Here is a 21,833-nt window from a genome sequence, read left to right as displayed (position 1 = left end):
AGGAGTGGCACTTTTTAAAAGTGCAGCCCCGAGGCCAGCGGCAGCCGCGCGTACATCAGTCCACAGCCTGGTCCCACCCGTCCCGGCCTCACGCGGCCCCGTTTCACATCAGTCCAACCCAGACCACTCTAGCTCGCATCATGCCGGTCAAAGGAGGCACCAAGTGCATCAAATACCTGCTCTTCGGATTTAACTTCATCTTCTGGGTGAGTGCGACTGCCGCGCGCGCCTCTCGGGGGCCACCTGTCCGCCCGGCGCACTCAGTCCGCGATCGGGGTTGCAGGGCACCCGCCCAGCCTGTGCGGGGAAGACTCCTGGCGGGGAGAAGACGGCGCTGCGGCCTCCAACTAACTCCTCGGCCCGAGCCGAGACGGGCGGGGCGGACGGGTTGGTCCGGGGCGCGTCCGAAGCGAGGCGGGCGGCTGACGCGCGGCCCTGATGACCTGCGGGTGGAGTTGTGTCTGCTCCCACCCCGAGCCCCTCCGAGTGCAAGAGGAAGAATCAGAGCACCCCTCTGCTGGGGACTTAAGGCCCTAATCGTGGGGGGCTGTGGCGGACTGTGCGATCCGGGGCCGCGAGGAGGGGAAGGATGCGGACGCGAAAAGGGACTAATGTCTCTCCGGGGGCGCTCAGCCAAGAGCTGTTGGCACGTTTGCACGGGAGGGGAAGGGACGCCCCGACCGCGGGTGTCGGCGTCCCGGGACCCCATTCGTGAATGAAAGTCGGGGTCCCTCCTGCACCCCCGAGCTCTCAGACAGATTCTGACCCGGCGTGAGAAAGTCCGAGCTCCCTCAAAACTACCTGAAAGACTAGCTTGTCTTGATTTTCTTTTTCCCCAAAGGGCGATAAGTATCTGGACTGGAGAGAACTCCGGGACTGTTGGGGAGAGTTGGGGCCGATGCTTATCGGCGCCCGTGTGGGATGAGTCCCGTGTTTCTCCATTTCCGGGAGGGATCAGGTGGCTGCCCTACCTCCTCCCTCGCCAGCCCACCCAGAAGCCGGGTGGGGCCACCGGGAGCGGACTGTCACCTGGGGAGGACGCAGGCCTGGGAGTTCCAAGACTCCCGCTGCCGGCCACTGGCAGCCTCTCAGCCTACGGCAGCCTGAGGCGGGCAGCGGGGAAGGGGAGAGGCCCCTCGGAGCCCTCCCTAGGGGGATTAAGGGGCCACCCAGACACCGAGGCAAGGGGTAGGGGACTTGGTGTCCTAATTTCAGGGCCACTTCCCCCGCTCACAGGTGGACGATGTTTGCCCCTTTGCCATCAGGAAGGCATTTGGAAAGGCAGATCCTGTGCCACTCTCCAGAGAGAGATGGCTGTAGAAGCAGGGGCATGCCACAGGAGGCTTGTAACAAAACTGTACTTATTCTCTCGGATCTGTTTCCCCATGAACCCCAGGGAAAAGTCTCCCAAGATTTACTCCTCTCCCTGGAGCTGACGGGATATGAGACGGACCTGCCCTTGCTCAAGTCATCACACCAAACACCTGCCCTAGTGAAGGTGGAGCATAGATGCGCCCTGCCCAGCCCAGGGCCTGCTCTAGGGAGACCCTCCTGCTGTTCCCACTAGTCCCAGCAGCCAGCCAGCTGGCTGCCAGCCTGGCTTCCTCCTCACCCCAACAGAGGCACCAGAAAAGAATGTGGAAGGCGGGCTAGCCCCGCCTTGCCCCACCCTAGTCATTTAAGGAGTTTTCCTCTAGCACCTTCTCTCCCCTGCTAGTCCCCTGGTGACTCCTTGGCTTCCCAGGTGGCGCTAGTGGTAAAGAAACCCACCTGCCAGTCCAGGAGATGCAAGAGACAGGGGTTCGATCCCTGGGTCGGGAAGATCCCCTGGAGGAGGAGGGCATGGCAAGCCACTCCAGTATTCTTGCCTAGAGAATGCCATGGACAGAGGAGCCCGGCAGAGCCTGGTGGGAGACTCCAAGACCTCTCCGGCAGCCTCCAGTCTGCCACCCCACCCATGTCCAGGGCTGCCCCCACCTGGGCTCAGTGCTGCTGATGGGCAGTGTCATCTGAAACAGAGATGACTCATTCTGGGACCGGTTGGGTGTAGAATTGGAAATGACTTTCGAGGTCATCCTGTCCAACTTCTTCACAGTAAAGAAGTGGGAACCGGAACTGGGCTGATCCGATCAGCGTCACAGGAACCAAGCCAATACCTCGGCCCCTAGATCCTTTGGGTCCTGTCCTCTTCCGTCTCTATCACAAAACCAACAAGGGGACCTGGTAACAGGTGGTGTGGGGGGTAAGCAGTAGCTACAAGAATCTGAATCAACTATTGTTAAGTTGTCGTTGTTGTTTCGTCGCTAAGTTGTGTCCAGCTCTTTTGTTACCCCATGGACTGTAGCCTACCAGGCTCCTCTGTCCGTGGGATTTCCCCAACAAGAATACTAGAGTGGATTGCCATTTCCTTCTCTAGGGGATCTTCCCGACCCAGTGATTAAACCCACATCTCCTGCATTGGCAGGAGGATTCTTTACCACTGAGTCACCAGGGAAGCCCATTTGTTCAGTACTCCTGTATTAAGGTCCCTATAGAGATGAAGCCCTCATCTCCTAGGAGGTGATAGAGTAAAGGAACACTGTGATCTCTTGTGCAGCATGGTACAGCCTGCAAAGTACTTTTCCAAGTCCCACAATATGGTCAGAGCAGAAAGCATTATCCCCATTTTTATCAATGACCAGGAAACCAGTCCCCAGAGAGGTTAGAGGTTCCGTAACTTGGCCAGGGTCAGGTGGCTGGAGAGCATCAGAGGTAAGTTTGAAAACAGGTCTGTGGGCTGTAGTGTGCCCAGTGCACTTTATGTCACCGCTAGCCACCATACCAGCTGGATAAGAATGATAGGAGGGTGGCAACAAGCCCTCAAAAAATGATTTTTAAGGGAAACTGTGACCTGAGGGAACTGCTTGCTTAGATCGTTATGATGTCGTCACTTCCCTTTCTCTCTTGAGACTCAGAATTTATAAATTCAGTGTTTGGGACCTGATATGGGCCTTGAAGAGCAGGAGTTGGGAGGGTAGGAGTCACCCATACCTCATGGCCAGGGGATGCTGAGAGGGGTGGTCCAGCAGGGATCCAGAGAGGAGAGGCCCACCTCAGTGGCAGGGGCAATCAAGGAGGAAGGGTGTACCTCTTCCCTGGCCCCCATTCTCATTCCTGAGGGCCCCTCGGTGACAGCACAGCCTGCACCACCTGCCCTCCACCCCCAGAAGTAAGGCCCCTGGTGCCTGCAGCCAAGTCAGCGGTCATTCTGTCCTTCCAGTGGCCCCAGGACTCTTACTTCCCAGTTCCGTTTCAGTTGTTTCTGGGTTTCCTTTGACCTGCTTGCCCACCCGCCCTCCAGAGAAGATTGAGAGGGGAAACCTGTTGTGATGCCAGAGTGGCAGCCTCAGCTGTTTAGTGGGGGAACAGAGCCGGGGCAGGGCAGGCCTTCCCATTCTACCTTCACCTCCCTCCGCCCTTTGCTCACTATGTCCCCCCACCTCATCCCTGACCCCTCCCTCACTGATGGGAAGAGCAGGGAATTTCTCTTTCTCGAGAAACAGTATCTTCTGGGCCTAAGACAGGCTCCGTGGAAACCAGAGTTCAGGGACCTAGGTCAGCTCTGCCCTCAGCCCACTTTGAGCATGTCACGTGTGTGTGTGTGTGTGTGTGTGTGTGTGTGTGTGTGTTTTATTTAGCTGCGGCATGTGGAATCTAGTTCCTTGACAAGGGCCCAAACCCATGCCCCCTGCATTGGGAGCACAGTCTTAAATTAACCACTGGACCACTAGCGAAGTCCCGAGCAGGTTACTTTTTTTCTTCTTAATATATACATTGTATTGAAATATAGTTGACTTACAATGCTTCAGGCACGCAGCAAGATGATTCAGTTATACACATACACATTTATTATTTTTGAAGTAATTTTCCATTATAGGTTATTAGAAGATAGTGACTATAGTTACCTGCGCTATACAGTAACCAAGCAGGTCACTTTTGAACTCCATAGCTCAGCTTCCTCATCTGTAAGACCAGTGAGTGGGAGCAAATGGTCCCAAAAGGTCAGCCTAAGAAACCAACCCCACCCCCGTGACCTACAGCGAAGGACATTCCCACACAACCCAAAATAGGAGTCCGGAAATGGAAGTGTATAGTGGGTACCCAGGCTTGGCTCAGAGAGTGGCTTCATTTGACCTTTATTTCTGGGACCTGAGTCTTGCCTCTCTTTCCTGTTAACCCTGGAGTTGCCTCCACTCCTCCTGGGTGAGGTCTCCCCCTGGGTGAGCATTTCATGGCAGTGCTGCCCAGTGGTCAGAGCACCAGCAGCTCTGGGTTCGATTTCCCCAACATCACGTGGAGCTGGCGCCTGCCCCCACCCCCCAGGGTGGCTATGGGTTACAGGAGCACATGCTTGTGATGCACTTGGCCCAGGAGCTTAGTCCTGGGTGCAGAGTAAGCTTCCAGCTGTGGCTCTTATCATTCCTGAGGGGAAAGGAGGTAGGGAGGGTGGGAGCCACTGCCTGAGAAGTATGGAAGTTGAAACCAGAGAGGTAGCCAGGTGCACACCCCTCGTCCACACACTCCGGGCTTCTCCTTCTCCTCCTCCTCCTCCTCCTCCTCCTCCTCCTCCTCCTCCTCCTCCTGCGTCACCGCCAGCCTCGTTCCTCCACCCACCTCTGCGATCCCCACTTCAGGACACTGACTCCATGTCATGGGTGGCCCCACCTCTGGAAATCGAACTGCAGAGGCGCCAGGATTCGGGGTCTGGGTGGGGGGTGGACCAGCAGGGGTGGCGCTGGCTGCTGCCCCTCCCACCTAACCTGCGGCTTCCCCCCAGAGGCCGTTTGCTCAGCGCTGGGCTCGGCAGGCCGCTGGGCTCCTGCATGAAATGGCTTCCACCCTTTGGCACCCGGACAGCCGGAGTCTTGCCGGGCTCCGTTTGCACAGAGCCTGGCAGGTTAGGGGAGAGGGGAGGGGAGGCCAGGTGTCTGCCTCTGCTCAGGAAAATAGGACTTCTCCCTGCCTGGCTCCTGATGGCTTTTACCCCCTCCACTTTGCCCTCCAGTGGTTATCAACAACAGGTCTGACTCCTGATGGGGGCCCTGGGGGCGAGAGGCGGGATTCCTACACAGGCACACACACTCTATTCTTTTTTTTCAAAATGGCCCACAGCACCATTCCAGACCTTCCTCTTTGTGCTCAAACGAAACCACTGCTGGTGCAGAACCATTTTGATAAACAGCCCTTCGGAGGGCTGTCCTCACCGGAATGCTTACTCTGCTAAATGAAGCCTTCTGCGGTTTTAGACCTCACCCATCAGTGTTCTCACGCTTTTCCTTTTTGTGTCCAAGGCGAATCTTCCCTCTTACACACAGAACTGTGTGTCCGTGTTTGATGTGTCTTGTTTTCCTGTTCAATTCCATTTTGCAAGGAGGCCCGCCTTTTGGGATCTGTTGCACAGTCTCGGGCTTAATACCCCTGGGACTTAACACAAGCACCTTTTCTACTGAAGAACCCAAGCCTTGATTGGCTTTCTTGGGTACCTCTGGCTGTGAGATGAGGGACCTGAAGTCAGAGGTCACCATGGCTTCTGTGGTCCTGTAGCCTCCTTGGCGGATAGTCTGGACAGAGGAGCGTGGAAAAGTTTCTCGAAGCTGCATGTTTATATTCTGTGTTCCCACCTCCCCCAGAGTAGGATCAGGGGAACTTTATTGGGAGCCATCACAGGTCTTTTCAACCAGTCTTGCAGAAACCATCATTCCCTCTAACCTACAGAAGAGCACTGATTTCATCATTTGGGGACTTGAAAATCTGGGGAAGAGACTGTCGGACCCAGGTTCACCCAGAGATCATCCTTTGCAACCAAGGGAATTCAGGAGATCAAAAGTGCTAAACAATACTTTTTTTTTTTTTTTTTTTGAATTTATGTTTTCCAAGTCTAACTGCAGATACTTGCCTGCTTCGTTCCGTGGAAAAAGTAACACTGGTCCAGGGACATGTTCGTTTTCCGTCAGACGATGGCAGGCAGCTGTGGAAAGCAACATCCTGTGTCCAGATGAGATAATTTTATTTTAATTACATCCATCCAGTAATTCTTCCCCGCCACCAAAAAAACATTGACTTCTGGATAGTTTTTAAATACTGCATGCTGTCATCCTTGACTGGCAAGTCTGAATTTTTGGGGGCGGGAAATCCCATGAAATCAGTAGGACCTTCCTCCAAAATCATAATGATTTGACATTTGTATACCCTGAAAAAAGCACCAGAGTAAGTCTAGGTACCATCTGTCACCAAAGTCACAGCATTCTTGTTTCTTGAATATATACTACATCATTTTATCCATTTACAATTACGATGTTTCCATACCTCGGCTATTGTAAATAGTGCTGCAGTGAACATCAGGGTTCATGTATCTTTTTCTTGAAATGAGAGCGATTTTCAAATTTGCAAAACAGTATCACTGACTACAGTTGCCATGCTGTACATCACAAATAACAAATGACTTATTTATTTTATAACTGAAGATTTTGTACCTCTGGATCTCCTGCGCCTGTTTCACGTCCCATCCCCCAGCCTTCTTCCCCTCTGGCCACCCATCTGTTCTGTGTCTGTGGGTCTGGTTTGTTCATTTGTGTTGTTTTTCAGATTGCACCTAACATAATATCTCCCACTTCCATCCGTGTTGTCACAAATGGCACAATTTCTGTCTTCTTTATGGCTGAATAATATCCTGTTGTGTGTGTGTATGTGTGTGTGTGTGTGTGTGTACACACCACTTCTTTATCCATTTACATTTACATTGTTACCACATCTTGGCACTAGCTGTTTACAATAGTAAATAGTGCTGCAGTGAACATCAGGGTGCATGTAACTTTTCAAATTAGTGTTTTCGTATTCCTCGGATCTGTAACTGCAAGTGAAATTGCTGGACCACTTCCATTTTTAATCTTCTGAGGAACCTCAATACTGGCTGCACCAGTTTACATGCCCACCAAGACTGCACAAGGATCCCTTTCTCCACATCCTTGTCAACACCTGTTACTTGTTGACCTTTGGATAATAGCCTTTCTGACAGGTGTAATATATCTCACTGTGGTTTTAATTTGCATTTCCCTAACAATTAGTGTGGAGAAGGCGATGGCACCCCACTCCAGTACTCTTGCCTGGAAAATCCCATGGACGGAGCAGCCTGGTAGGCTGCAGTCCATGGGGTCGCTAAGACTCGGGCAGGACTGAGCGACCTCACTTTCATGCATTGGAGAAGGAAATGGCAACCCACTCCAGTGTTCTTGCCTGGCGAATCCCAGGGACGGGGAATCCTGGTGGGCTGCCGTCTATGGGGTCGCACAGAGTCTGACACGACTGAAGTGACTTAGCAGCAGCAGCAGCAACAATTAGTGACTATGAGCATCTTCTCATGTGCCTGTTGGCCATCAGGATGTCTTCTTTGGGAGGTTTGGTGTTTTTAAGAGATAGTTTGCCATAGAGACTTCTCCGGCTGTCCAGTGGTTAAGACTCCTCACTTCCACTGCGGGGGGTATGGGTTTGATCCCAGGTTGGGGAACAAAGATTCCACATGCCATGGGGGCACAGCCAAAGCATTTGTTTAAAAAGATAGTTTGCTATAGACTATGTCTCTTCATATTCCTATGTTAAATCCTAAAGTCTAATGCAGTGATATTTGGAGGCATGGCCTTTGGGGTGATGAGCTCATGAGGACGGTGCCTTGATCTTGGACTTTTCCACAGGTCCACGGTACTTTGTTATAAAAGCCTGAAAAGACTAAGATGTAGTTATTTACAGGTCCCAGTCGAGAACAACTCTTCCCTTCTAGATGAACAATCACAATGTGCCTGTTTGCTTGCACTCCTCACATCCATGTCTCCCGCTGATGGGTGGGAAGCCACCCCAGCAGAATGTGCCCTCCACGGACAGGAAACTCCCCCTAAGTCTCTTCCTCCTGCTCACCCTGATACACTATAAGTGCCTTCTTTCTTCTGATGTGGGGCTGTGGATTTCATCCTGTTTTACTATTGGTGCTCAAACTTTTTAAAGCCTCCTTTCTACCAGCCTATTTTCCCCCACTTCAATAACATTATAGCCCTGATTCCCTGAGACAGGTAACCCTTAAGAGACCAGAAAACTCATTTCAACAAGGCATTTAGATGCTCTTCCAGTGCTGGAGAGGAACCCTTAGGATAGGGAGCTGTGACATGACCCTCATGTCACAGGTGCTTCTGGGGTCCCATGCCCAGGGCTGTAACACAGGCATCGGCTGGCAGGATGGGCTGTGGGGGAAGGGCAGAGGCTCTGGGTCCCACCGTGGGGCCATGCCTGTAAGGGTGTAAGGACGGTGGGCAGCTACAGCAGTGTCTGCCTGCCAGGCTTGCAACGGTGGACAGCAAAGCTAGGACAAGAAGGAAATGTACTAGGTTACTCTGGAGAATCTGTTTCCCAGAGCAGGGCTGGGTCCACACTCGGTTTCTGGCCAGTTCAGCAAGAGCGTGGACAGAGTTTTCCTGCCAGAGGTCAGGAAGAGGAATCAAGCCTCCATCCATCAGGCAGCTGCCCTGGAGAGAGGCCAGGCTCCCATGGCACCTACAGGCCAGGTGGGGTGGCAGATCCCTTCCTGTCTTGAGAAGGTAGACACTCTGTTCATACACAGGATCTCTCTTGGGGCCTTTACGGTGAGACGATGCCACTTTTGAAATAGAATCAGACGTGACTAGGAAGGAGAAAAGACAAAACTGAAAATTTCTGGCCCTGAAATTAACCAAACAGATCAACAAGACTTAGCAACATGAGAATTTAGGCTGTGTAGTCAGACTGTACAGGGTCCACATTGTAACTCTGATACCTGTGCGATCCCAAAACAAGCTACTAAATTTCTGTGCCTGAAGTTTCTCATCTGAAAACTGGAAGTTTATATTACCTACCTGGGGAGTTCATTGAGAAAGTGTAATGATTCAGGTGAAGTGCTTCGGGTGGGACTAGGAACATGGCAGACAGCAGACAGCTTGTTGTCTGATTGTTGGGACTAAAATGAAGGGGACATCATTTTAGGGAATAGGACAGGCACGTCTCCCACCACTCAGGGTTGTGCAAGCAAGTGGTAACTGGTTCTACAGATGAAATGAGAACCTAGTCCGCGTGGCTAAAGTATGTCAGCAAGAATGTGTGTGTGTGTGTGTGATCACCAGGCATCTTAGTGAGGCATATGCAATGGAAAACACAATGGTATTTTGGAATTTAAAGCCAAACAGCCCCAAAACAATCTCCCACATCAGATGATTTTGGTTAAGATCAGAATGCCTGCTTTCAGCAGAAAATGGATTTATGTGCTGGCTGACATCTGCTACAAGTCTGGCGAACAGGCAGTGGAAACTTGAAATGAGATTTCTTGCTTAGAAGGGGAAGTTACCTTGGGCAGAGGCCTCCCTCCCATTCCCTCAGCCCTAAACCACTTAACACCAGCACCTCGTAGGAACTGAAACTTTTCTCCTCTTAGACAGAATAAGGGCTCTGATTTTCTGTTGTTGCTGTCCTTTTCATTTATATGGCTGCACCAGGTTTTAACTGTGGCACATGAGATCTTTTACTTTGACCTGTGAACTCTTACTTGCAGCATGTGGGAGCTAGTTCCCTGACCAGGGATCGAACCTGGGCCCCCTGCAGTGGGAGCATGGAGTCTTAGCCACTGGACCACCAGGAAAATCCCAGGGCTCTGGTTTTTTAAAAGTGCTGGCTCGGTCCTCAGAAGGGGGAGGATTTCTCAAGTCTCGAACTTGTTCAGACATAGTCACTGCCGAATTCCCATAAATATGTGCTAAGAAAAAACTTTTATAGGTCCTTCATTCTCCACCACACCCCAGAGAGGGGACCAAGCTCCCGCTGTTCCACCAAGGATGAGACAGGCAGTCAAGTAGCTGATCTGTGCCTGGCACATGCTGTGCATACGACAGGGAGAGAGCTGTCCGCCAAGGCACTGCATGTCTGCTCTGTGATGGTGGGCAAGTTACTGTACCACTCTGAGCCTGTTTCCTCATCTCAGGCTGGGATGATGGGAACTACCTCGAAGGGTATAAGGCCGTCCCACCCACACCCTCAGGTTCAGAAGGGTGTGCATGCGTGCTCAGTCGCTCAGTCCGATTCTTTGCGACTCCATGGACTGTAGCCCGCCAGGCTCCTCTGTCCATGGGCTTCTCCAGGCAAGAACACTGGAGTAGATATTCATTTCCTTCTCCAGGATCTCCAGGGGATCTTCCTGACCCAGAACAGCAGGACCCAACTGTAGGACTCTAGTCTCCCATTGTTCCCCTTCTTCCCTAGAAATCCACTCACTGTGCGCCTCCAGGGACTGTTCTCCTGTTAGCAATCTAAACACAGTTGGCCCAGAAGAGACCTGCAGAGCAGGACAGTGGCAGCCACGGGCTGAAGGTATTAAGCCACCTCCCCTCCTCCACCCAGGAGGCCCTCAGGTGTTTTAACATCCCAGGAAAGGGAGGCCAAGGGTCCACAGGCAGGCTGAGCCTGTGCTCAGGAACCCTGGGGAAGGTTACTTTAGACTTACATTTTAATTTCGATTTTTTGTTTTTAAAGTTGAATTATCTAGGTGGTGGGGTAGGTGCCATGATCTTCTCAGTGTGTGTGTTAGTTATTAAGTCATGTCTGACTCTTTGTGACCCCATGGACTGTGGCCCGCCAGGTTCCTCTGTTCATGGGATTCTCCAGGCAAGAATACTGGAATGGGTTGCCATTCCATTCTCCAGGGGATCTTCCTGACCCAGGGATCAAACCTGAGTCTCCTGCATTGCTAGCAAATTCTTTACCATCTCAGCCGTCAGGGAAGCATGTTAAGGGCACGAAATGGCCATAAGAAGGGCTTCCCAGTTTCAATCCCTGGGTCAGGAAGATCATCTGGAGGAGGAAATGCACCCCACTCCAGTATGCTTGCCTGGTAAATCCCATGGACAGAGGAGCCTGATGCTCTGCAGTCCATGGGGTCACCAAGAGCCAGACACGGCTGAGCACGTGCACACACACACACACACTTGGCCACAGGAAGCAGAAGTCTGTCTCCCCAGGTCCTGGCTTGGGGGAAGCAGAGCAGGGGATACTTGGATTTTGGTTTTGTTGCTGTTGACAGCACCTCAAGGTGCCACATTGTGTAAAAGAGCAACACAGAGCTGAGCCGCAGGGAGCTTTTGTGACCCAGGAGATTATTGGGGGAAGGGAGGAAATAACTTGTTAGAAATGCAGATTCCTGAGGGGAGGGACAGTCAGTGAGTGACTCTACTTAGGTCTCACTTCCCTTAGGTGGGGAATGAAGGTAATGTGGCAACCTTCCTACAATAATTCAAGGTCACTGAGAGCAGTAACAGGATATTTAATGTAAAACTCCTATTGTGACATCTTAGCCAGAGCTCAGCTTCTGCAGCCCTCTGTAGTTGCTGTTACCTAAGCTGCCTCTCCTTAGAAGTTTTCAGAGGTTGAGGCTGCCCTGAGCTTTCACGTTCAACAGCGTCTTATTCCTTCAGTTCTGCCAACCTGCATCCCAGGGCATTGCTCAGAGCTGAAATGTTACCATAGGCTTCATCCCTTTCAGAAGGTGAAATAGAGAAATTATCTTTCCATCTGACTACAAAATGCGCATTTCAGAGATTTCCCCAGTTTGGGAAAGGTGAGGGAGGGAGGTACCAATTGGGGGCACATCAGGAGGCCTGGTTGTCAGGGGCCCCTCTTGTGAAATCTGTCCTGGAGAAAAATCTGAGGAAGAGTTCACTTCCATATAGGCTTCCCTGGTGGCCCAGTGGTGAAGAATCCGCCGTGGGTTCAATCCCTGGGTCGGGAAGATCCCCTGGAGAAAGGAATGTCAACCCAGTCCAGTATTCTTGGAGAATTCTATGGACAGAGGAGCCTGGCGGGCTACAGTCCATGGGGTCGCCAGCTAAACAACAAACAACAACCCCTTCCATACACAGCACAGCCTGTCCTAGGGAGATCGCAGGCTGCAGACATTAGGGATGTTTCTGCCAAGGCTACCCAGGTTGTTTTGGCCTCTCAGGGAGGAGGGTTCACTGGGTGAGTCTGTGGGTGGAGGCATGTGGGGAAGCCAAATGCAGGTTCGGACTTGAGCATTTACTATGGCTTCTTCCCTGCTCAGTGGGTTCAAGAGAGTGTTGTCCAGCCAGTATCTATCTTTCTTACCTCTTCCTTCCTGCCTACCTGTCCTACATCCGCCCCCTTACCTGTCACCGTGTGGCCGCCAAGGTGATCCTCGGGCTCGGGACCCCTGGCTTTCCAGTGCCAGCTGTGTACCTGTGCACCCAGGGGAGGCTCAGGCCCCGATTCTGTGACTTTGTGCCTTTTGGCACTGGCATTTCAAAAGCTGGTCTCTGGGTTCAGAAGCCCCCCCACCCCAGCGAGCTTTACCATGTCCTCCAGTTGTTCAGTGTTTAAATGAAAGTCTCAGAGCAGTGGTTCTCAAACTCGAGTGCGCAGCAGAATCATCTGGGGGTGCTTGTTAAAACTTAGCTTGCTGGAACTTCCCTAGTGGTCCAGTGGTTAAGACTGTGCTTCCACTGCTGGGAACTAAGATCCCACATGCCACATGGTGTGGCCAAAAAACAGCACAGTTTTCTGGGTTTCACCTTAGTTGAGCACAGTCGCTCAGTCGTGTTGACTTTGCAACTCCATGGACTGTGGACTGTAGCCCGCCAGGCTCCTCTGTCCATGGAATTCTCCAGGCAAGAATACTGGGGTAGGTTGCCGTTCCCTTCTCCAGGGGATCTTTCCAACTCGGGGATTGAACCTGCATCTCCTGCATTGCAGGTGGACTGTCTACCACTTGAGCCATCGGGGAAGCCCAGCTTACTTGGGTTTCTAATCAAGTAAGTCCAGGGTGGGTACAGCAAGTTTGCATATCCAACGAGTTCCCAGGTGATGCTGTTGTCCCTATAGCTGATTGGGGGCCACACATTGAGAACTGCTGGCCTGGAAAGAAGTCTCCCAGTGGCCTTTGAGGGTACTGGTTTCTGTAGATCCGCAGCTCAGCAGAAGCCCCAAGTGAACAAAATGGCCCCTGGAATGATCATACGCACGAGGAAGGAGAAAGTAGGGATCGGTCATTCCCCAGGACTGTGGTCTCTGGGGCTTTTCCATCATCTCTAATAAAACTAAAGTTGGTAATAGGCCCTGGTTGGCCTCTTTCCATTCTACCATAACTAACAGTTTACTTTTGAATGTTGCAGAAAGCAAGTTAATAGCAGTTTGTGCTTTTTTTTTTTTTTTTTTTTAATCAGGGTGGAACTTGGTTTCTGTTCTTGTTATCTTGTCTGGCAGCCCTGGAGAATGCAGGACCCCAAGATCTCTGCTGTTGCCAAAGGGCTTCGTCCTTCCAGAGATAGCAGCTCGGGGGAAGTGGGCACCGGGAGAGGGTGAGAGAGGAGGTGGGGATCCAGCTGCTGTTTGCTCCTGCCGGCAGCGCCCAGCCCAGGCTTCTGACCGTGAATCAGCCCATCGAGGCTTGGCAAGCCGCCCTGAGCCCGGGTTGCCATGGAGATGGGTGAGGCCGGCACCCACAGGCCTAGGTGGCCCGACTGGTTTTTAAAGGCTTCATGAACACCGAGCCGCTTATCTGCACTCCCAAGGCTTCCATCAGGCATGGGCGGTGGGGCCACTTGCATCCTCTTGTTAGCCTCTGTGGCTCCCTGGGCGCCTCAGGCAGCTATGCCAAGGTCTCCCAAGCACAGTAAGTTAACAGAAAAATTCCAGGGCTGATACAGATCTTACCCAAGGAGGAAAGTCAGGAGGTCAAATCCCTTTTCTCTCTGTGATCTGCCCCTTTAATAACTGCCTTCTGCAGAGTGACTTCGCTCTCACACGGAAGCAGCCTGGATCCCAGGAAGGACAAAGGCCTCCACTGTCAGCCAACCGTCTCCCTAACCCTCCCCATCCCACCTCTCTCCACGATTCCAGCTGGTCCCTGTGGAGCTCTGGGAGGCATGTCCCCACCCACCACACTCAGACTCACAGGAGACAGACCCCCTCTGTCCCCTGTTGCCCTATGCCCACCCGCCACCTTCTCAGATCAGGGAAGGACACATCGCTGAGGTCGTACATTTCCCCACTGTTGGCTTCATGTCACTTTCAAGGTTTATTTAAAAAAAGAAAAACTCCTTATTTTGTATTGGGGTATAGCCAATTAGCAGTGTTGGGATAGTTTCAGGTGAATAGCCAAAGAACTCAGCCATACATATACATGCATCCATTCTCTCCCAAACTCCCATCCCATCCAGGCTGCCACATAACTTTGGGCAGAGTTCCCTGTGCTATTCAGTAGGTCCTTGCTGGTGATGCATTTTAAATAAGCAGTGTGTACATGTCCATCCCAAACTCCCTAACTGTCCCTTCTCCCCATCCTTCCCCCAACTCCAGCAACCATAAGTTTATTATCTAAGTCTGTGAGTCTGTTCTGTAATCATTTGTATGATTTCTTTTGAAACTCCATACAGAAGGGATGTCGCATGGTACTTCTCCTTCTCTGTCTGACTTACTCCACTCAGTATGACAGTCTCTAGGTCCGTCCATGTTGCGGCATGTTGCAAATGGCATTTCATCCTTTTAATGACTGAGTAATATTCCATTGTGTATAGGCACTACATCTTTATCCATTCTTCTGTCGATGGACATTTATTATTGCTGTTGTCATTGTTCTCCCCACAGACTCTGGCTAGCTAGAACTCAGTTTTCAGAGTGTTTTACATGCATCACTGCATTTAATCTTCACCTTCAACCTGGGTCAAAGGCAAGAAGGTATCAAACTCCTTTTTTACACATGGGAGCTCTGAGGTTCAGAGACGCTAAGGAAAGTGCTGAATGTCACACAGCTCCTTGGAGGCAGCGCCAGGATCAGACCCCGAGGCCACGCCGTCACGCAGGCACCCTTCTCAGCAGAGGTGTGCCTTCTCCTGGCAGCACCCAGACGCCCCCGGTGGAGCTGCGCCAGGAGCTTGCTTAGAGTTCCACCAGGTGACTCTAACATCGCCCCGTGGCTGGCAGTGGCCTGCAAGTGACAGGGACAGAGCCAGGGCCCCTGCTCTTGCCCTTTTCTGTCCCACTACCTGTCCCCTCACTGAAAGGTGTGCCGCATCCCTTAGGGACCACAGGCTCACCGAAGTCACCGGATGGCCAGGGCTTCATAGGACGGTGGGATGAAGGAAAGAAAGCCCTGCCTTCTCCCCCACCTGCTCCTGTCACCACTGTCGCCTCCAGCCGTTCCCAGGGTGGCAGGTGGGACCCCTGCCGTCTGTGGTCGGCCCAGAGATCTGGCTCATGAAGAATGATCTGCCCTGCAGCCCCCGGGCTCAGACTGCTGGGTGGAGAAAGTCATGAGTATTTGCCCTTTAAAAAAGAAACATGTGACCAGGGGCTTCCCTGGTGGTCCAGTGGCTAAGATCTTGCACTCCCAAGGCAGTGGAAGACCAGGTACCATCCCTGGTCAGGGAACTAGATTCCTCGGGCCACAACTAAAGATCCTGCATGCCGCAAAGAAAAGATCGAAGGGCCCTCGTGCCGCAGCTTAAGACCCGGTGCAGCCAAAGTAATTTTTTTAAAAAATGTGGACTGGCCAGCTCATATTACAGAAAACAGAGGGGACCATGTGGAGAGAGGGTGGAGCTGACCCCACCCAGTATGTTGGCCGGAGTGCGGGGTTGTCCCAGGGGGAGACATGGTTCCTTCTACCTGAGGGCTGGGGCGCGAGGCCGCGTACACGCTTGTACGCACGTGCACGCACATACGCACATAAGAAACCTCCTCTTCAGTCAGCCAGCTCCTCTTCTCCTCCTCCTCACATCCCATCTCTCAGACTTCAGGTGTTCCTTTTGGTGGGTTGGGCCCCTGATCGCCCACCCCTCCTCAGGCTCTGGCTGGAAGCAAGCAGTCTTGCAGACTTGGCAGCGGGTCCAGGGCAGCCACGAGCCTCTGAGCAACACCGCGTTGGGATTTGTTTTCAGTTCCCCGCGTGGAACTGGAGATTTGGGGGCCCAGCACTGTCCCTTTGGGGGTGACTCGCTGAGATCCCCATTGCCGCGTGGCATCTTGGATGCCTGGTGCTTTCAACGATCGCCGAGGGCCTGGGCCTGGGCCTGGGGTGGGGTGCAGCTTTCATGTCTCTGGGGGGAGAGCTGGCACACACCCCAGAGACTGGGGCACCTGTGTGCTCTGCAAGGATCGGAGTGTCTAGCTGGACCTCCCTGGATGCTGAGGACAGCAGGGCATGGCCTTTTCATAAACACTCTCATTTTCCAAAAGACCTGATGTGGATATGCTCCTAAATCTCATTGTATACCCTTATGACTCTTTCTCGGTGTTTATTCTGGGCAAGTAGTTGTTTGTAGTTTCTGACTCTTGTGAGACGTTGGGAAATGAATCCAGATGACAAGCCAGTGGGAAAGGAGGCTTGTCCAAGGGAAGAGAACCCAGGAGAGGAAGTTCTGGTGGGCCTCAGAGATTCTCTCTAATATTTATTTGTTCATTTCTTCTTCTGTTTATTTATTTAGCCAGGCCAGGTCTTATTCGCAGCACACAAGATCTCTGATCTTAGTTGTGGTATGTGGGATCTAGTCCCCTGACCAGGGATTGAACCCCGGGCCCCTGCATTGTGAACACGGAGTCCTAGCCACTGGACCACCAAGGAAGTCCCAGAGATTCTCTTCTCTTTTATTGAAGTCGTCCTTCACCTGTTGTTCAGTCACTAAGTCATGTCCACCTCTTTGGGTCCCCATGAACTGCAGCACACCAGGCTTCCCTGTCCTTCACTATCTCCTGAAGTTTGCTCAAACTCATGTCCATTGAGTCAATGATGCCATCCAACCATCTCATCCTCTGTCACCCCCTTCTCCTCCTTCCTTCAAGCTTTTCCAGCATCAGGGTCTTTTCCAGTGAGTTGGCTCTTGGCATCAAGCGGCCAAAGTATTGGAGCTTCAGCTTCAGCATCAGTCCTTCCAATGAGTATTCAAGGTTGATTTCCTTTAGGACTGACTGGTTTGATCTCTTTGCTGTCCAAGGGACTCTCAAGAGGCTTCTCTATCACCACAGTTTGAAAGCATCAATTCTTTGGTGCTCAGCCTTCACTCACTGAATAATGATTTACCAAGGACTGCTTTGGTCCCAAGTGTGGATGGGGCAGGGGAGCTACTCAAATGACTTAAGTCACCCCGCCCTCCAGGAAAGTGTGGACAGAAAGGGAGGGGGCGAGGATGCTGGGGAGACCAGTGTGGAGTAGGGGTCACATTTCCTGGGGTGGACATCCTGGTGGGGAAGCAGCCGGCCTGGATGGCCAGGGCAGCTGTCCAGGAGGAAGGGCTTGCTGGAGCGATTCCATCTAAGGAACAGAAGAGGAGGCAGCGGCAGGGTTCCACAATGTCACTGCTCAGAGATCAAAAAGTGTGAGGACGGAGTAGAAGCCTTCACACTTGGTGGTGACCCAAGCCGTCTGATCCTTTCAACAGCCACCATCCTGCGTGAAGGACAGGGGTCAGAGGACGGCAGGGGACCTTACAGGGACTCCTAATTGAGTGAGGACTCGGAGATGGTTTAGCTACAAACTCTGGAGTTAAAGCACAGAGCAGCCGGGAGGAGCAATGCAGTTGGAGGAAGAGAGGGCTTGTTTTCTGATGGGTTTTTTTGGGACAGACAAACCTTCCTCTGTGTGTTGGCAGAAAGTAAAACAGCGGCTGAGACAGGCAGCAGAGGCAGGAAAGGGGTGGATTAATGGAGCAGGTTCTTGAAGGAGACAGGAAGTTTTGAAAGAGAGGCCCTACCATACACACACACACACACACACATACACACACGATTTTACAACAGCTTTAGATCTACAGAAAAGTTGCAAAGATATTACAGAAAGTTCCCTGTACTCCCCACCACGCCCATCTTCTTTCTCGTTCACAGTGCATATTCCAAGGTACAATTGTCACAGCACTGAAGCCAGCATTGCTATAGTACCCTTAATTAAGCGAGACTTCCTCAGATTCCACCTGTTTTTCCAGTCCTGTCACCTCTCTGTTCCAGGATCCCACCCGAGATACCAGGTGGCGGGTGTACAGTCTCCCCTGTCTCCTCTGGTCTGTGACAGTGTCTGTCTGCTCTCATTGTCCTCCTTCTTCATGACCCTGACGGTTTTGAGACGTTCTGGTCAAGTATTTTGTTAGGTTTGTCCAGTGTTTCTCTCCTGGCCCATCCTCTAAGAAGAAAGTGAACATTCTTGAAGAAATAAAGAAATCTCCAGTAAAATGATGGGAAAAATTGTACTCTTGCCCCAGTCTATCAAATGTGTATGACTGTTTCTGGCCTAAAGGGAGAATCTGTCCCATGGGCTTTTGTTAGAGGTGACTGGAGCCTGGGGCTGGGAGTGGAAGGCCTGTACTTTCTACTTCCGTCCCCACCAGACAGGTTGGTGATGGCAGGCAGGCTGCTGCTCTCTTTCCAAGACGCTGTGAGCAGGGAATTGTCAGCATCCAGCATCCATGCGCTCGAGTCCTTCCATGACGGGGAGAGGCAAGACTGCAGCCGTAGCGTCGGCGTGGTCGACATTCCTGCCATGTGCTGTGCGTTAACCCAGGAGGAAACCGTCGATTTCTTGCCCCACCCCCACCTCAGACCCCTGTGTCCTAATTTTATGGAGTCCTTCCATAACTGGCTGACACCCTTTTAACTGAAGTGTTGTTGATTTGCAATGCTGTGTCAGTTTCTGGTGTATAGCAAAGGGACTCGGTGATACGGATATATACCTATTCTTTTTCATATTCTTTTCCATTATGGTTTATTACAGGATATTGAATATAGTTCCCTGTGCTATTCAGTAAGGTCTGTTGTTTATATATTTTATATATAGTACTGTGTAAATGTTAATCCCAAACTCCCAATTTGTATCATTTTTTTAGATTGTACATATACGTGACATCATGTGGTGTTTCTTTCTCTTTCTGACTTACTTACCTAGCTTAATAATTTCTAGATCCATCCATGTTGCTGCAAATAGTATTGTTTCATTCTTTTTTGTGCCTGAATAATATTCCATTGTATATGTGTACCACATCTTCTTTATCCATTCATCTGTTGCTGGACACGTAGGTTATCTTGGCTATTGTAAATAGTGCTGCTATGAACCTTGGGGTGACACTTTTTTAAACGGTAAACCTCTTTTTGGTTCTTGCTGGTCATTCCCGTTTGGTTTCTCCCAGGACTCAGATAGCTAGGGGTGAAAGCCAGGTAGGGGGCTAGGGAACCCTCTGTGCACAGCAGAAAGTGGGCCCTCTTGAGACGTGCTCTGAGCTCTCCAGATAGCACTATCTGTACACCCAGGGAGGCTACTATTAAGTGGGATCATGGCCCTGTGCCGTCCTTAGTCCCTCAGTCATGTCCGACTCTTTGTGACCCCATGGACTGTAGCCTGCCAGGCTCCTCTATGGAGATTCTCCAGGCAAGAATAGTGGAGTGGATTGCCAGGAAATCTTCCCAACCCAGGGATCAAACCCAGATCTCCAACATTGCAGCCGGATTCTTTACCATCTGAGCCACCAGGGAAGCCCATCATGGATGGCCCTGTGACCTCTAGCCAGTTCAAGCTGTTTCTCCAACAGGACTACAGAAAACAAAGCGGTCGTTGGCAGCATCCCCTCAAACCAGTTAGCTCAGCAATTCAGTCAAAGCAGACAGCAGGGCTCATTTGTCTGTGATTTGGGTGAACATATATACAATGGAATATTACTCAGCCATAAAAAAGAGAGTGGGAACTGAGCCTCTCAGTCCTGCCCCTGACCTCCTTGCCTCCTGGGAGGCTGAGCCTTCTTCCTTGCTAATGGTTAGTTTTTAGGCATCAGAAACGGAGATCTATTACTGCTTTTTCCACTTCTGTAGAACCAGTCTCTTTTCCTCCCTCCTGATGTTAGGTTTGGGGTAGGGTCCAGATACGGCAGGACCCCGGACTGTCTCCTGTGTCTGGCCTTGTCCTTGGCCAGGTTGGACCTTCTGGGTCCAGTTCTCATCTTGCCACCTGTGCATGTGTCCTTGAAATTACAGAATGGGAGTTTCATTTGTGTGTCATTACCCATGCGTGGAATCATTCCCCAAGAGACCCAGCTCCTGCCCTGTGAAGCTTCTGGGCAGAGTGTAGTCATCACCGTCTTTTGTAGCTTAGTTCTTTCAAATGGGATTGTTTTTATTTTGTGTGTGTGTGTGCTGACTCATTTAAGAATTTCCCCAGCAGAATAAGGGATGGATGAGTAAATTTATCCACAGGAAGAATGACTGTTGGATAATTCTTGGATAAGAGCAGGCAACCTAGAGCAGAAAGGATAGGAAAGGACAGGCCTCTCAGGCCCAGGTGTTCTCAGCAACATCCCTGCCAGGATAAGGGCAAGAGGAGATACGGAGGCCAGGGTTTGTTCTCAGCGCTAACCACTGTCTAGGACTACCTGCAAGTGTGCTCAGAGCTCCAGCCTCCAGGCTTTTCAGGTTAATGCTTTCACATCCCAAAAGAAGCCAGTGGCCTTCCATTTTCCAGGGGCCTGATTGGACCTCCTTGTGTTGGGAGTGGAGAAGGGGAAGTCTTACCTTCTTTCTTGTAACTCCAAGATCCCTAAATAGGTAGGCCAGGGACTTGGGCCTTAGTCCCCGGTACGTGGACATTTTCTATTTTGACCCCTGTTCTGGGCAATCCTGAGAGTTGGGAGAACCCAGACTGAGTCACAGGATCTGGACTCACTACTCCTGTTTGCCAGATGGGAAAACCAAAGAGATAGAATTTTAAGGAATTCCAGACCCTCACTGTGGACACCGCTGTGGGTATAGACAAGGTTTTGTTTCTACTGCAGTCTGAAGTCTTGGGTCACCCCTCCCACTGTAGCCATCTCCATGCTCCACTGAGCATACTCAAATGCTGCCAAGTCATGTTGAAAAGGAGAGAAGCAGAGAGAGAGAGAAGAAGAAGCCTGTCTACACCACAGGCTGTCCTGGCCCCTGGAGCAGAGAACCCAGCTCCCTGAGTAGGGCTCTGACACAGGGCGCCTGTCTCTGTTGAAGAGGGTGGGCCAGTAAAACCTGGGGCTGGGTGTTGGCCCCAAGCCCACACACCCTCATCCAGCCGGCCACCACCCACAGCCTGTGAGTCACCCAGGCAAGCCCTGGTACAGGCCAGCAGTGGGGAGGGGAGCTCAGTCGGCTGGGGGGCTGGGCAGGGAGCCTCCTCCTGGCACCGCAGTGCCTGAGGCCAGGATTGATGCCTCAGGCTTTCCTTATCGGGGAAATCTGCCCTTTCAAGTCTAGTATCTCAACTTGCCCCCCTCTGAAATGGGCATGCGCATGCTTAGTCATGTCCAACTCTTTGTGACCCCATGGACTGTAGCCCACCGGGCTCCTCTGCCCATGGAATTTTCCAGGCAAGAATACCTGAGTGGGTTGCCATTTCCTACTGCAGGGAGCTTTTCACTAAATTGTAGGATCGAACAATCCCTTGAAGGCTTCTTGTCTAATGTTTATAAGGATCACTCATAATGATGTGTCCAGCGAAACCTAGAGTTGGGTGGGTCAGGTTGTAAGGCTTCCCTGTGTGAACAGGGAGGGACCAGATATGGGGGAGGCTTCACTGGGCAACATGGCTCAGGAGTCATAGCGGCCTGAAGAGCCAGGGATGTGCCTGCTCTTTGGGTGATTTTTTTTTTTCTTTCTTTTTTTTATTGTATGGTATATGTACAGAAGAGTGCAGAAAACAGAGTAAAGAGTAATTGTGAGGTGAATATCTGGACCACCACCACTCAAGTCAAAGCTAGAACACCGCCAGAGCTGTAGAC

The 21,833-nt window shown here is 51.5% G+C and overlaps 1 protein-coding gene across 1 annotated transcript in view; it reads left to right on the top strand.

Moving 5' to 3' along the window:
• Positions 1-6: 6 nt before the first annotated feature.
• The window catches only part of CD9 (CD9 molecule), a 35,908-nt gene continuing 14,081 nt past the window's right edge, over positions 7-21,833 (top strand). Inside the window, exon 1 of the mRNA XM_010844982.1 lies at positions 7-206. Coding sequence (XP_010843284.1) covers positions 141-206 — 66 coding nt within the window. The 5' untranslated portion in view covers positions 7-140. The remainder of the gene's footprint in view (positions 207-21,833) is intronic.

Source organism: Bison bison, unplaced genomic scaffold (assembly GCF_000754665.1).
Source record: "Bison bison bison isolate TAMUID 2011002044 unplaced genomic scaffold, Bison_UMD1.0 scf7180017864213, whole genome shotgun sequence".
NCBI lineage: Eukaryota > Metazoa > Chordata > Mammalia > Artiodactyla > Bovidae > Bison > Bison bison.
Note: the sequence above shows the minus strand (reverse complement) of the source record. Positions and strands in the feature narration are given on the sequence as shown.